At 42.9% G+C, this 17,059-nt stretch overlaps 1 protein-coding gene across 2 annotated transcripts in view; it reads right to left on the reverse strand.

The window, feature by feature from the left end:
* Nucleotides 1-17,059, reverse strand: part of SYBU (syntabulin) — a 40,513-nt gene that overhangs the window by 11,295 nt on the left and 12,159 nt on the right. For both annotated transcript variants that reach the window (XM_086465445.1, XM_086465444.1), the window contains exon 3: nt 15,500-15,697. In XM_086465445.1, coding sequence (XP_086321571.1) covers nt 15,500-15,697 — 198 coding nt within the window. The remainder of the gene's footprint in view (nt 1-15,499; nt 15,698-17,059) is intronic.

Here is a 17,059-nt window from a genome sequence, read left to right on the forward strand (position 1 = left end):
TGTATGTGTGACTCTTATCTTGGACTTACTATTCTATTTCACACCAAACAGTAACTGCGTAAAAGCAGATATAATTCTGGGAGCAAGGAACAGGACACAGGACTCTTCTCCACGTGGACAGCTCCAGTCTTTGGGTGACACAAGCTGCTCCCACATGCCCTACCTCTCCCCATGTCTCACACTCTCCACTACCATGAGGTCAAGGGTCAGCGGAGGAAGCTGAGGATGACCAGTAGGTCACAGTGGTTTGGGAACTCCTATGGGAGGTGTGGATTTGAACTCCTTTGGTCTAAGGAGAGCACTGAATTCTCATTGTTTCTAACTGCTCAGCTGTGAATCTTGGATTTTCCTATCTAACCATCCCTTTTTATTTTATACGCAGTTTAGTCATCAAGCTCAGATTTGCGAGTTGCACTCCCAGAAGCTTGGCACAGCAATGCCTGGCATCGTCAGTCCTGAGGGTACCAACAGGCATCGCCTCCGCTACCTACTGTGCTGGCCAGTGAAGCCATCACTCCCCACTCTTGGGTGGACACCCATCCAACCTCTTGCCAGTGCTCACTCACCAGACAGATCTGTTAATCCCATTTCAGCTGAGTGCACAGTGCAGTAACAGCTGGTAATTTGGGCAGCTGGCAAAGATGCAGTCTGAGGGGACGTGGAGCAGAACTTTCAGTGTGACTCTCCATAAACTGTTTAAACCTGCTGGGTGAGCAGACTTCCAGCTCAATACCAGACAGAAGACTTTGTGGAAGAACTGCAAGGCAGATCCTGCTTCCCTGAGTTTGGATCTAAACTTGATTTTACAAATGATCCCTTCTGTTCAGACTGCTGGTTGGCTGATCTAAACTAATCATTTATCTTGCTTGCTTACTCTTCTTACTTGGGAGGAAGAGTTGTTATCAAATAATTAAAATTTATCTCATTAAGCAGTTTTCTGATCTCATCTAAATACTATAGTCTTGGCAGTAATCTGAACTACATTAATGCAAATTATAAGCACTGCAGATCTCAAAATGAATACCGAATGTGACTTGTGTATGCTGTGAAACCACAATCAATCAAGCACTTCTCTAAAAACAGTCACTACAAACTAATTACTGATATTGGCTGAGAGCCATCATGTATACTCTGCATATCACTATGATCTGGGTTTGTGTTTTTCTTAATTGTTTTTAATTCATGGATTTGTAAAGCAGCCACAAGCAGATGTTGGAACAAACAGCACTGCAAGTTGGTTTTTTTTTTTCTGCTTTATATATCTTAAGGAAACTCTTCACACAGAAATCAGCCTGGCCTAATTATTTTTTGTGCTTCTATATGCAGTTTTGGGCTGTTCTAACAACACTTTAAAAATGGCTCCTGTAAATTTTCTCTTCTGAGCCTGAAATGACCTTTGTCGTGGGGGGAACATACGTTCACAAAGCAGAAGGGAAAAGTCTGGGGAACTTATCTTCCTGTTCAAGCAAAAAGGCTCTTTGGATCAGAGACAGAAGGATGCCGCTTTGCTACGCCAACCTCAAGAGAAACATCGAGGCCGGAGTTTCAAAAAATACAGAAATTGTATAACATGATACTTAACGTGCATTTAACAGTTTTATAAAATGTATGTGCAAATCCACCTACGGACAACTACCTTTTATAAGCACGTAGTGTCACCTCAGGAGATTTTTTATGTACCTGGTAGTGGTATTTGGTCTGTTTGAAGGGAAATGGATAGGCTGGTCAGGAGTATTTTTAGGAGCTGGAAAATGTCATCTTTGGCAGGGGTGACTTAGCAGCACACAGAAAGGGAGCAAACTCCATCACAGACTGGAAAAACATCCCAGCCCTCCTGTCACGTTGGTGGCAGAAATTTAACAAAGGGCTTTCAGAGGCCCCTTGAACACATCTCCTAAATCTGGTTTCCATGTGCAAGAAGGAGAGAGGCTGGCTGGTGCACAGCAATTAACTGTGCAGGCAGGCATTCACAGCATATATGCAAATGCATGAAATCATATGCTAAACCTGATTCAGCTGAAAGCTTTTGCACAGTCACCCCTAATACAAGACATATGGTTTTCATTACAATGTGCATAAAACATTTTAATTCAGTTTGACATGTTTTCAACAGGCAAGAGAAAAACACTGGAAGGAGAAACAACATATCTGAGAGGTAAACAAAAAACGCTGCAGTCCCAGGATGGAAAGCAAAATTTATCATAAGCTAATCAGATATTTACTGTAATGAACACGTTGATATGATCACAAAAAAATAAGAGAGTTCAAATGGCATCTATTGAAAACAACAGTAAAGCCCTACCCAGTATATTGATTGGTTGCCTAAACCGTATTTTTTACAGTAATAACGCCAAGGTAGGTCTGAGGGCAATGCATTTCCAGTTATGACTGCTGCCATTTGCTGGGTTTTTTCTCCCCAATAGCACTCTTATCGTTAAGAAGCACAAATTACATACGAGAAGCCTGTGCTTTTTCAGCTTATTAATCCTCGCGGGTTTGTGGTCGCACTATATTCTGCCAAATCTAGCAAACAGTCACAGCCTGCCCAGATTTCCCAACAGCTTCCTATTACAGAATTTCAGAAGGGAGGAACAGAGATCTGTAATGAAGTGCCTCAGCGGGGAAACAGGACAAGGCTCATAAAACTAATAAAATATGAAACAAACCCTGCAGAATTTTCATTTCCTTTAAATACGTTTTATGTAATGTTATATATAAGATACACTATTATAAAGTAGGTTTACTATTTTGATATGTCACATTAAAGGCAACACATATCAAGCTCCTTGAGGAAGCAATGTCCACCTTGCAGTGGCTGGAAGCTGGATTTATGAAAGGATGCCAGGTTCCCAGCTCCCAGGGGGGAATTTTGGAAGTGGTGCTCTCCCTTTCTGCCACGTCACTTGGGAAATACCTCCCATCAGTCTCAACTCACAAAGCTTTTCTGCTGTGTGAAGCTCGTGCTCCTGGCCATGCCTAGAAGCAGATTGGCTTTAAAAGCACTTAACAGTTGGGTGCCTGGCTCTGGGCTAAAGACCTGGGTGGGTGTTTCACACTACACCAAATACATCAGTGTCCACTCAAAAGCGGCCCAAGGAAAGCTCTCTTCTGCTTTACTGGGAAAAGGATCCACCCACCTGGGATGTGCAGGGCCAGATCTACTTTTGAGCTGGGAGGAGGCTGCACATCATCTCCCCATCACACCACCTGCGTCATGCACTGCTGCATCCAGCAGTAAGGACCAGATGAGGAGATGGGCTTCCAGTCCTCGCAGCTTATCATGCTCTCTCCAGCTCCTCCATAAATCCACCCAATTTAGGACACCTGTCTTCGCTACCTCCTGCTACATGGGGGAATCCAAACAGGCCTGAATTTCCCACAGCTCTCAGACCCTACCAAACACCTGCACTCGACACACCTGAGAAAACTAAGCTCTGCAATCCAGAGTTTTGTGCAAAGTTGGGCAACTTCTATCTAGTTGGTCTTCTGGCTGCTGGGGTTTATTTTATGTTTTTTAATTTTGGTTTATTTATTGGAACAGGGACTGGAAGTGCATTTCTCCCTTCTCCCAGGCTCTTCCTGAGCTCAGAATCGTTAACTTCAAGTGAGAACCAAAACAGAGTGAAGGCATCTAAAACACAGTTTCACCAGGATACAGGTATCTAGGTACACAAAAGCAAGTAAAATACCACTGCTTAAACAGGCCAAGTGTCCAAAATGCCATAACTGTCTGCAAAGACCTGCTTAGTCGTTTATGCTGGAGCTTCCACTTCTGAGCCCAGTAATCACCAACCTACTTACTCTATACCACAGTGAAATCAAATATGTGAGATTTGCATGACTACAATAAAGACATTCCCTTAGCTTTCCATGCCTACGTATAAATACAGATATATAAACACAAATATATAGATACATCCACTCAATGCTGCTCAAAAAGTATTTAAAGTAATCACTCTGAGGGAAACAAAAAACTTCTAGGTAGTAATTTGATCTCCAAAAATCAAAGTTCAGAGAACACTGAAACTATTCATGATCTGAAGTCAAACATGGCCAGAAAATGGAAAATCAGAATTTTCTATTTTCTGTTTCAAACAGTGCTTTAATTTTGAAAACAGATAATTTTTTTTCTTCTTTTAAAAAAGGGGTAAAAACATTAAAAAATCTTACCAAACATTCTAAATATTTCAGATTGAATATTGTCTTTGTTCAGTCTGAAACAAAGGTTTTCTTTAATGTTTTGATTTGGCAGCAAACCCCCAAATCAGTTATTTGCATAGCTCCACTTTGAACGTAGCAATATGTCAGACAAAAAAGAAATAGGGGATGTAAAGGAAAATAGAAAAGGAAATAATCTATCAATTCTTGAGTAAACATTGCTCAGAAAGCAGTTTAAATCCCAGGATTCTCATTAAAAAGGCATTAATAACCTGGAGGAATTCCAAAAAAAGGTCAACAATAATGATAACAGGATTACAGGGCACTGTTTATGAAGGGAGATTAAGGGAATGCAATTTGTGTATTTTAAGATAAAAATGAATACTGGCAACACTGCTTATCATGGGGAGGAGGAATACAGCCGGAAAACTGTAAAGAAAACCATGTAACAGTAACACAGGATTCTGGCTCCGATGTGTGTTATTTCATGAAAAATGACTTGAAATAAAAACTGATGGTTGGTGCGAGTCATGCATAGTAAAATGTAGCTGGAGTAGGTTCAGAATACTTTAACCGGGGAATCAGAAAGCTATTTTAAACATTGGCATAAATAATAGAGATTGTAATTTAAAAGCAGAGCACAAAAAATATCTCCTAAGGGAAGATTCATAATGGCCTCTTTCGTGTGCACAGCATTTCTTTCTGTGGAGGTGAAGCAGGCTGAAAACCACAGAAAACAGCCAGAAGGAGCAGGAAATTTGCTGCAGTAAATACCCAAATTGCAAAGTATGTTCTAGCTTGACCTCACACACATTTTAAAACAAATAATTCAGAGTGTGCAGTGTGTATAGTATCGGTTTCTCTTTTTTGGCTCATATTCCACTGTGGATTAGCAGGAGAGGAAAAAAACCTACTTGAATATACAAAAAGAACTTTTCTGACTAAAGATCACAGCTACTGCCATCTTCCATACCCACCTCAACTCTGACCTCTAAACCCCAGTGCCCTTCTTATGCCAGGCACTCAGCCATCTTTTCCAGATGCAGGAGCATGTCCCCACAATCCCCAGGAGACATGCGTCTCTATCAGAAGGCATTTGGAGCTAAAGATGAATTAGCTGGCGCGGGCCTCATCCTGTCCAGCAGCCCGGCAGCTCCCTGCAAAAGTCCCATGTCTGCATCCCCTACTCACTCTGATTTCCAGCTAGAGCTGCGTCTCTCCTGCGGACCAAGCGCAATGCTAAGGTCAAGAGCATAAGCACCATCACGTGAGAATCTCTGTTTAACGGTGGTTGTCCCACTTTCTGTACACCTGGAGCTGTACCGGGACAATTAATGGAGCAGAGAGAGAGAGAAAGGAGTTACGGTGTGCCCACTGGGAACTCAGCTTTAAATCCCCGGTAAAACAGTTACTCCATTATACGAAGTGGAACAGCTTCCCTGGGAGCAGACTCCCTGCATCCCCTCAGCCCGCCCAACAGCCCTGTATTAGGGCACTCTTCTCCTTTGTGCTCAAGTCCATCCTCTAAAAGAGGCACAGACAGAGGTAAACAGAAGTTTCTATTCCCTTTACTGAACTCAGTAACAGGGATCTCCTTTTATTTATTCTTTTTTTTTTTTTTTTATTTTGTGAGAAAAGAGGTAAGTACCTAACTGCAGAAGATTTGTGCTCAAGACCCTGAATAGGCTTATACATAAATTAGTTGGCTGTGCCAGTAGGCCACAGCTGGGCAGGTCATTATCTAGGACAAGTGGGACTCAGGCTTTCACCTTTTGCAAATTGCTCCTTTGCAACTGGGGGACTTCTTTTGGGGATCCTCCATTTTTGCTGTGACACTCGGGCACTTGCTGCAGCCTCTGAGTCTTCTGAACAAAAAGAGAGAGATGTCTTGAGAGGCCACAGCCCAACCACTAATTGCCTACATCTCCACTAAGCAACATCTAAAACAATTTTTTAGAAGGGGGGATTATAAAATTTGTGACACAGAATTAAAAGATTGTTTTTCTAGGCCACTTTCATTAACAGGAACTTGTAGATTTGGGTTCAATAATATGAAACACTTTTAAAGCTGAAACAGTCTTCATAGTTGCTACTTTGCTTACACTTGTTTGAAAGAGATACTTGGCTGAAACTGAAAAGTAAAATCACTAAAACAGAATTAACTCTGTTCTAGCTCAAACCAGGAAACTATTTGAACATGTTTCCACATGAATTCAAGCAAATTTGTTTAAATTCAAAATTTAAATCTAAAATAGATCTAAATCCAAACTAAAAAAATAGTGTTAGGCTCATAATTTTAACCTGACTTTCTAAGCATCTTTCGCTCAAAATATTTATATTCTGATTATATTCCAGTATTATCTCTTGGAAGTTACAGAGCACTTTTTTTCATGTCAGTGCTATTTAGTTAGCTTATTTCCTAAAAGTATTTCATTCCTTGGAATTCACGGTGCAAAATGAGACACCTTGCAATGCTAGGCACCTTGGGCAGCAGTCCTCAGACACAGGACAAACAGAGAGCGCCTAAGGTTATCAGGGAGGGACAGAAGAGGAAAAGGCATCTAACTAGACCTACTTGAAGATCCATGCATGATCTTCAAACACAAACTTCTTCTACAACTGAATGTCTAAGACCGGTTTTCCTTTCTGTTAAAAAAAAAAAAAAAGAGAAATACAAGAGACAGGCTGTACTTGGCTTCAGTAAGGAGTAACGGCAGACTTGTCAGAGGCCTTGGAGGAACCCAGGAGACTGGAATGGGATTGACCTGACTAAATGTGGGCATCTCCAACGACCCACGTCTGAGCCCACGGAGGGGTTAGTCGGTATAACCAGGGAGTTCAAGGTACTGTTGATCTTGTCCTAAAGTAAATGCTTATGTATCTGGTCAGAACGACCGCACTGCGTCTCCCCCGAGGTTATTCGCCGTGCCTCCTCCAAAACAAGGCGGGACCTCCGCGCACTTGTGCAGGCGGGGGCGACCACGGCCGCGAACGGGGGTCAGAGAAGTTACAGGCCGCCTCTGCTCCCTCCCGCTCGGCTCAAGGCCGTGAATTCACGCCTCCCGCGCCTCCGCAGCAGCTCCCGTTCCCCCGGGAGCAGGGACACGGCCGGTTCACCTGTCGGAGCCGCTCGCCTCCGGTGAGCGGTGGGACGGGTCCCGGCCCGCAGAGAGCCCGCAGACAGTCCGCCGAGAGACAGCCCGCCGAGAGCCGACCGGGCGGCCGGTCGGGAGCCCGCAGCCCCTCGGGGCACCGGGGAGGAGCAGACGCCGCCTCACCGCACAGCCGGTGGACACCCCGCAGGACACCCCGGCGGCGCTGGCCGTTTGCCCAGCCGGGACGGACCGGTAACGTTCGGAACCGTTGAGAGACGCGGGGGGGGGGGGGGGGGGGGGGGGGGGGGCGGGGGGCGGGGTTATGCAAATGCAGAAGCCCCGCGGCGGGTGCCCGCGCCCGGACCCGGAAGCGGCCGGGACTGGCTGAGGGGCCGGTGGCGATCGGTGTTTCGAGAGCGCGGCCAGAGCGCGCGCGGGCGGGCTGCCCGGCCGCTTGGCCCCGGCCGCTGCGCCCGCCTCGCCGGGGCCCGCCGGCGGCAGCTCGCCAGGCCGGACCAGGGGCCGGGCGCGGCGCGGGTGGGAGCGGGGCCCGGCCCAGAGCCGACGGGCACCGGTCGGGTCCTGCGGGAGCGGGGGGCTGCGGGCGGGGGCCGACCCGCCTGAGGAAACTCCCGGGGCTGAGCGCCTCACCCCGCCGTTCCCCTTCGGTGAGCGGTCACTGCTGGACAGATCCTTGAGCGAGCCCTCGACCTTTTGGGCGAGTGACTCTGGCTTTGGGCACCCTCGAGTGAGAGACCTTTCCCCCTTCTTAGTGGATGAGCGGGTGCACATTTCGGATCATTTTTCTAAAAGGCCTGTTTAAAAATGCTCAGGAATTCCCAAGCCAGCTGTGTAGTGGTATATTCCCAACGGACATCTGAACTTTGCTTCGGTCTATCGAAGCGTTATTTAACTTTGGTTGGAATAAATCCGCATTTTGAGTGGCTGCTCTGGCTGTTGTGTGGGTGCCCCTGCCTGGCACCCGGGTTTGCGGTTTGCTGAGGTCTGTAGGGGTGTTCCGAGTGAGTGCTCCGGCTGTCGTTTGGGTGCCTCTGTGACAACCCCCAACAGCAGCTTCCACCCCACTGCCATCCACCAGACCTCACAGCACTGACTGCTACAACACACCAAACCTTCACAGGGCAACACCCCTCCCAGCTCAGCCCTAAGATTCAAGCTTTGAGAATAGCACTGGCTTGAACACGGACACAGCAGCCTCGCTCCTGGAGGGCGAGATCTGTATGCTCACCTCCCCGCAGGCACACACACGCACCCCGGTCCCCATCATGACCAAGTCCTTCATAACTCCCTGTGCTGGCAGGTCAAGTAAGCAAATCCACACAGCACCATAGCCACAGACGTGCAATTAAAGCGGATCCCATTGCCGGGCTCTGTGCATACAGAATTATTATCCGGAAACACTTCTATCTGAAAAGATCAGCAGTAACTATTTTGTATGGGCCCAAAATGAAAGGCAAAGAGAAGGAAGAAAAGCAAAAGTAAATGAGAAAAAGGAATAGGGTTGAAAACTGCCACAACTCTGTTTGTTAGACTCTGTGTTAAAAGAGATCTCAGAAACTTTATTGTCCCAAACAAAATTACGAAGGGCACTCATAGGAAAGGGAGAAGAGTGAGATTAAAACTGTACAGGAAATAAATGTTGCGTACCGTTGGATTTGAACATCAGCATAGTTATGCTGGCTGCTATCAGGTGTGGGACAGAAGTGAACCACTTGAACCATGCGCTTACCTTTGAGAAAGATGACACACGTTCACATGCTTTCTGCCTTTTTATTGCCAAGGAGATGTTTTAAAAAGCAGATGGAAAGCCTTCCAGAAGCAAATGTAATTAACCAGGGTGTATCTGCTCTTTGCCAAATATCAAGCTGCTTAAAAATCTAATGCTCAAGTTAAAGCCATCCTCATCAGGTTTAAGTTACTCAGGGAACCTGGGCTTTTCACTTGCAAGCTCCTTTGCACCCCTCAGAGAATTTACGCTTGATACTTATCAGTAAACACAGGCACATCAAGAGATTGCTTATTATTAATTCAAATACTTTAAGGAGGTACAAAAGAAACAAATGTATGGAGAACTTATGGTCATAGGCAAGATGCACCATCATTTGTTATCAACTCACTTCACTCAGTCCATCTTCAGAACATTTTTTTGTTCTATGACCAATTATTTAAAGTACACTGAATCAGGGGTAGCTCGTTATGCACGTGACACCAGCCACATATTTAACTATCTGAATAGTCTCAGGAATGGAAGCACGAATCTTCCCATCTTCACCACACAAGTAAGGTTGTGAGTGATTGCAGGATGGGAGCACAGTGTACTCTGATCAAACCCTGCATTTGTAACCGGGTTAAATGTTCTTTGACATACCCTTGTTCTAAATTTTCCCTCCCCCAGAAAAGGTGCAGTCTTGGAATGTGGGTTATAAAGTACTGCTAAATAAGTCACAGCAGAAAGAGAGACATATTACACTGAGGTCACCAGTCTTCTCGTCACTTGCACCTTTGCATGATCCTGCTTTTAAAATGAAGCACACCCATTTATTTTAGGGATCAGTCAAGGCAGATTGCTACCTCCAAATACAGGTGTTCTGTTGTGGTTTTTTTTTTTTTAAACAACTAAACAACATGACTTAGCCTTAGAATACACGGTAGACCACCAGCATTTTAAAAAGTATTTCAACATAATAGGTAGAAGAACTAGTAGTTATAAAGAACAATTAATCTCTCTGCATGCCATAGGATCTATTCAAGTTAGCATAGTCTGTAACTTGATTTTTGTGTTCTGTACCATTGTTCCTGAACAACAGGGTCAACAGTTCTATTCTTTTTCCCACTGCTTGCAGAAATTTGGTACAGAGAATGAACAAAAAAGCCATGCAAATACAAGATACCATGTTCTTGGGTAAAGGCACCAGTAAAACATGTCTTTCTAATATTTTATCAGCCTTCCCAAGCTAAAACAAAGTCCTATCATTGCATCCTTCTGCCATCAGAAAGGTGAAGTTTTTGAGAGTGAAGTATATTTCCAGAACCACCTCTAAGACAATCCTCTTGCAGAATTTATACACCAATTAATCTGTTTTTCAAGTGAAGCACATACATATATATCAGTCAGACACTGTTATTCCCACGCTGTCATACTGAAGAGAGGGAGCAAGCTAACAAAAGATCTGTCAAATCATACAGCCAGATATCAGTAATACAACCTAAATCAGAGATTTATGGTTTGTTTTTAAAATAACCACAGTGACTGCCTTTAGAATACAGACACGTGGAAACAGAGTAGCAATACGGATAAACTTATCTGCTAATTTTACTAATGGATTAACTAGCCACTACCCTTTGTTTGCACAGGGTGCCCCCAAGAATAAGTTCTTGGACATTTAGTATCCTGGGAATGTAATCCTCACACACCGGACAATACAAAAAAATCAGCAGGAAGAGCATTATGTTTTAACAGCTAGACATAATTTGCAGCTTACACCTGCATTTTCTGTCCAATCTGTTTGGCTTATTTAGCTCTAACTAAATAAGCCCGGGGTCATTTCCCTTGCCTCCTTTTTGTTAATTATCATCAGCTTCAAGGCTGATTAAAAAAGCACCTGCACCTACATTATACTCACAACCAATCTTAAGTCCAATACAGTCCACTCCATCTGCCTCTCTAAAACTCCTAACAGTCCTAAAGCCTTCAAAGATTAATGTGTTCAGATTGGGACATCCTAACCCAAGGCTTAGTCACGTATGACTTGACAAATTCACCATCAAGAAGTAGAGAAGATCAAACTGGCAACACATGCTGAGTAGAACACCGCCTACTATGGCTCAAAGTTAAATGCCATTTTTAATTGAACAGTGATTGCTAAAAGTTACTTTTTTATTCTTTCATTTCTATGAACTCATTGTAAGTGAAATGGCGGTACGTGGACATGAAAAAAAGGCCAGGAAAAGCACAAATTGTGCCTTGCAACTACTCAACTACAGATCTGGGTGATGCAATATTTAAAGCAAAAAAAGTTCAGACAACACAGAATCATGGAGTCGCTGGGGGTGGAAGGGACCTCTTGAGACCACCTAGTCCAACTCCCTATTCCAGCAAGTCTAGCTGAAGCAGGCTGACCAGGACTGTGTCTGGTTGCGTTTTGAGTACCTCCACGGATGGAGACTCCACGCACAACTTCTCTAGGCAACCTGTGCCAGAGTCTGACCACTGCCACAGTAAAAAAAACCCAGTGTTTTCTTGTGTTCATAAAGAATTTCACATTCCTTAATTTCTGCTCATTGTCTATTGTCCAAAAAATAGGTGCTCTATGTGGTGAAAGCTTCTGAGATTTGCCCATTAATTTGAACGGACCAAAGTTTGAATGCCCAAGTTCTCAATGACCGCCCTTCTTGAAATACAATCCATTGCAGTTCAAATGCCGTATAATCCAAAATGTTACTATTTTTCCCAGATGCAGTAAGAGATGGTCAAATGTTTTATCAGCAGTGAAAAAGAGTAACTTTTTTTGTATACTCTGCTGCTACCAGGAATGATTAATACTGAACAAAGCTGTGAATGATGGACAACCAGTCTTTACAAGTTTCAGGAGCTGACCCTAACTGCAGCTCTCCTAGGTCTCCTTTCATGCACTGGTGCTTAATATCTCAGTGTTTCATCTTTAAGTCTTAATAATTTCATGTGAAACTTCAGCAATTCCATGGGCCCTAAGAGAGAGCTCCAACAGTAACCTCAGCTCATTCAGTAAACTGCCCCAAGTGTGCCTGTGACACTTAAGGCAAGAAAGTAAAGACCAGAACTTCTGCCAGAAATGCTGAACACAATCAGCTGATCGGGTGCTCTTCTCAAATGATGATGCTCACAGATATTTAAATGAAAGTACAGCTTTGTGTTATTTTAAACATGCAAACCTTTTAAAAGCTATTGACACAACTCTTGCCCAAGATTCCTTTCTACATCCATGGCTTTGTAAGTTTATCAGTACTTTGCAGCTTGCAGATCCAGATTTTGATACCTTGCACTAAGCATTCATATGGAAGTCAAAAACCAAGATGAGAAATACTGTCCAAGAAACCAAAACAGTTCACACTCTGCTTAACAAGATGTGAACACAAGCTGCGGGAATTCAGGATGATCTTTGCAGGAAGAGTACACCAAGACTGTGAATATGTAGAAGTGTTTATGTTCCTGTTTCTTCAATTACCGAAACTGTACGATTCAGCACTGCGTCTTGACACAAAACTAGGACTAGTGTTAATTAAGCTTTTTGTGCCTTTTTGTGAGGCCATTTTCTGAAACACATTTTTCCATTCTTTTAATATTGCATAAATCAATCATATCCAAGAGGGAAAAAATTCTAAAATCCTGAAATGAAAAGGCTCATATTTCCTCCTGGAGTGGATGTTTTATACCTTTGTTAACGTACCTGTCCCCTCCATCCTTTCCTGGGAATGCAGTCACTGATTTTAAGCCAAATTCACCTATAACACTGCTGTGATTCAGCTTTAATGCACAATAAAAACCATTACCATCTATCCCAAATGAATAACATCTTCATGATTATAAATCTTTCAGAGGTTTAGCAAGATGAAGTGATAATGCATTCCAGGATGAAGTATGGCTCACTATGCAAACAACATAAATTATGAATGATATCCAAATCCAGTTTGTTAATACTTCAAGAGCTGAAGATGACTTAGATCCACATACAATGCCTTAGGCTGTTAGAGAAGAAAAAGCTATGTTGTCTTTCATGTTTTGAAGTATAGAAAAGAAAGATGAAGTGATGTTGCTAGAGTAGCAGGAAAGCATTGGAGCTTGGGAACAGCCTAAAAAAAAATCCCAGGGTTCATTCTCAGTGCAATCCCGCTCTGACATTTCCTGAATTATCTAAATATTTGTGTGAGTGTTACTTCTGAGATTCAGCATGTTCCAAGAAAACAATACTGGAAATAGATACATTTTCAGCAAAATGACAAGCATTTTGAAGGTGCACGCTGACTGATGCACTCGCCTACAAAAATGTAGCGCAGGACAGAATCTGTAAAAGATAGTGGTAGGCTGGATTTTTGTCTCATGTCTGGCTCCTGCTATGTAGCAATTACCACAAGACGTTTCAGATAAATAAAAAGTAGAGATTATCCCCATAAATCAGTAAGGGCTTTTGGTAGAGAAAAACGTATTATGCACAACTCTTCTTGAGCTGTAGTTTGAGGTATCCAGCTGTATGCAGAACCAGGTTACGTATGACAAGGACACGTTGCTGTTCTTCTCCTCCCATGGCCCACTTCCCTTCTACTGCTTCCCTGTCACTCCCTGAGTGTTTTGCTACGTGACGATGCCTCCTCTTTGCACAAGGGCTAGATCTTCCCACCTGAGTCACCAGAAATTCATGTGCAAGTAGGTCATGGGAAAGAGACTGGATCCACCTGAAGCCAAGAGATAGCAACAGGAGAGAATTACGTTAAATCCTGTCGCCAATAGTGAGGAAAATGAACCCCAGCTGTCCCCAGCAAATGGTATGCTCTCCATTTCAGGAATGTCCCTCACCTGTGTCAGTTCTCACACTGACTACGATGTAGTTTTTGATGACTCTCCACTAAAAACACGTGAGATATTTGGCAGGAGGAACTTAACAGTACTTACTCTGTAAATCAGACCCAGTTCCTGCTCTGAGAGTTTTGATGTATCTCAGGAACAATGTGCTTGAAGTCTAGAGACAATTTTTCCAACTTTGGAGATCAATCTATGCAGAGGTACTGACAGCTACAGGATAGCCCACTTACAAGAACTCCTAAATACGTAAACTGCGTCTGTTCAAAGACTGGAAATAATATAATCATCTAAAATGAAGATGACTTCTATTACTGCAAAAGGCTACTAACTTGATATTATAGGTCAATTGAAGTGTAATAATCGAAAGCAATTAAGTAATTTATTGAAACAAGCACATAAGTCTTTTCCATGTGTACAAGACTCTTCAGCAGAAAAAACTTTAAAATTGTTTACCCACATTTTGCTAAGCTACATCCATATTCACATACAAAATGGTTGTGGTAGCTATGGCTGCAGATTTGACTGTCGTAATACCATATTCACTGCATTCTGCCTGCATTAGATTCCTTGCTTTTAATGCCACAGAAAACAAACCTTGAAAGAGTATTATTTGTCATCCATTATGCACAGCAATGGGAGACTGGGAACACTCAAGTAACATTGTGCTATGAAATGAGCTGAAAACTGGCAGGGATAGTGGTAAGTCAGATTTAATCGGTCCTTTCAATGCCCAAGCCAGTGAGGAGTTTTTGCAGCAGATTCTCTACTGTTTCTGGATTAAACATGGTGATGGTAAATCTGAGCTAGCTCTTCATGAAAATATCTAAATTGCTTCCAGAGGTAAAGTGACTTGGGAAACAGTATAGCCAGAAGGCACTTGAGCTCATAAACCATGTCAGTTCTACAGCTGGCTCTGTACAGGGTCAAATCCCTCTCCATCTCCGTAATTAATTAAATAACAGCACAAATATCCTGATCATTTGTAACCAAGAGCTGCCTGTACAGGAATCACAAAAGTATTTTATATCTATTCATTAAAATTACAGCAGCCAATGATACACCAGGATATTTAGTCTTGGATGTGCGACAAGCAGGTGCTGATTCATTTGGGGGTCAGAGGCGGCCCATTAGCCTGAGGCAACGGGAGACATGCCCTTCATTCAGCCAGGGCAGTATGGATCTATATTTGCCTGACTCCTACATGTAGGCTGCCCGTTACCTTGCTTTGGTTTGACATGTTGTATCCCCAGAGCTATCACAGCCTGGCAGCATAAACTTTACGCAGGATCCAACAATAAATCTAACAACATCAGAAGACTATAATTCTTTGCTTTGATAGTAGGAGTCATTTATATTTAGCCAGTGAAATATGTGTGCAGTTATCATGAAATAGGATAAAATCCATTTAAGTTGTTATTTGACATCACCATTGAGCCTCATAAAAGGAAGTGAAGACATCAATATAATTATTTCCATGAAAAACCTAATACCAATAGTGTTTTCTAATCTTGCAGGTGGCTCCATAGAAAGAAACCGACTATTTTTTTTTAATTTACTATCAGCATTAGCAGTATCACAAGCAGCACAACACGGTGCATGTAGACACCTGTAGATGTACTAGTCAATTAGAAAGTGTAATTAAAGAAATGAAACGAGGTAGACTACTCACCAGGCTTTACAAGGCTTGTCTTTGTCTCCTTCTTATATCGAGCCAGCTGCGGGTTCCCTTCGCTCATTGTCCCTGGACTGAATTTCTTCCTGGAGAAGTCTCCATCGCTACCAGTGCAAAAACTGATTGGACTGTTTCCAGCATCAGAAGGAGTCTTAACTGGAGATACTGACTGGCTACTAGGACACCCAGTGTCATCTGAAGAGAAAAGGGAAAACATAAAAATTTCTAACTAGTAAGTACATGAACGTTGGCAGAATAAAATAAAAAAAGTGTTTGGACTACAACTGTTTACAGTCAGTTACCTGATATGCACAACCTTGGCTCTGAAACCTGGTGAGAAGCTGTTAGTTTCTCCCATTTTGTGAAGAATTCTTGAATACCATATGGCAGACTAAAATGGCAAGTGCTTGATAAAATACAAAATCAGGGGCTACATAATGAAAACTCTGTTCTAAGACAAATTATTTTGACTTATCTACGTTAGGGAATATTATGGCATGAAGAAGTACACGTAAGACACAAGAATGGCTTGTGTAGCACACATCAGATGAAAAGCGAACATGGGCCACATGCTCTTCTTCAAGGTATGTTCCCATCTGAACAACAAGAGAATGACCTACAGCCTGTATGCACAAAGTCAGGATTTTCATTTAACTGGGGTTATTAAATGTCTCTCAAAATTATTTTTCCTTTTAAAGCAACCATGGTCACAGAGCTCTTCCATTCTTGACAAGTGGCTGTGAGGCACCTGGTTCTGAAGAGGGTGTGTTATACAGAGACTGCTTTTGTTTAAAGCCAAATTCCTCTGAGGGCACACCAGTGCTTCATGGCATCAGCAGTCACCTCGGGAGTAGAACAGTGTTCCTGACCTCCAGGAACACAAACACTCCAGCTCTTAACAATTAAATGCAAAGTAAGAAGTCTGAGTCCAGATGAAATCCACACATCAAACAACCCCTTCATCTAATCACATCTCCTGTAATCTTGAGTAATCACAGCTCCCCTAAAAGTCATTGTGGTTTTAGAGATACACAACAAAACCAAACAGGCTACTCTGACACTGGGAATATTTACTCTCCTGGAGAAATGTAATTATTCTTTTCCAGGACAAAATGAAAGCTGCTATCTTAATTATGCAATTGCACTCTGCTCCTGGTTCATTATCTTTACCTAACAAGAAACTCAAAGAAGTACTTGCAACTGAGCCAAATAATTTGCATGACCATATTGCACTTACCATTTCCACCCTGTTCATAATTTAGGTCAAGCCTGATCTTGCAATGAGCTTTGCATGGGCAGAGTGTTTAAAAAGTCAGTATATGACTATGCACTTATGAGGCAAAAGCGGCACCCTGTAACTATCTAGCCCCCTCAACGGGAAGAGCAGCTTTTGCTACTGTTAACTATTCCTCTCTCAGTACAGTAAAACAACCTCATTCTTTCACGTGAACCAGTTTTCCTTCGTGCCTGGGCAGTTACCCTACCCTCACCTATTTGTTCCAACATTCTGCTGCTCATTTCTCCATGTCCTGCCTCCAATGCTGAGCAAGGTACCTA

Source organism: Leptosomus discolor, chromosome 5 (assembly GCF_034619465.1).
Source record: "Leptosomus discolor isolate bLepDis1 chromosome 5, bLepDis1.hap2, whole genome shotgun sequence".
NCBI lineage: Eukaryota > Metazoa > Chordata > Aves > Leptosomiformes > Leptosomidae > Leptosomus > Leptosomus discolor.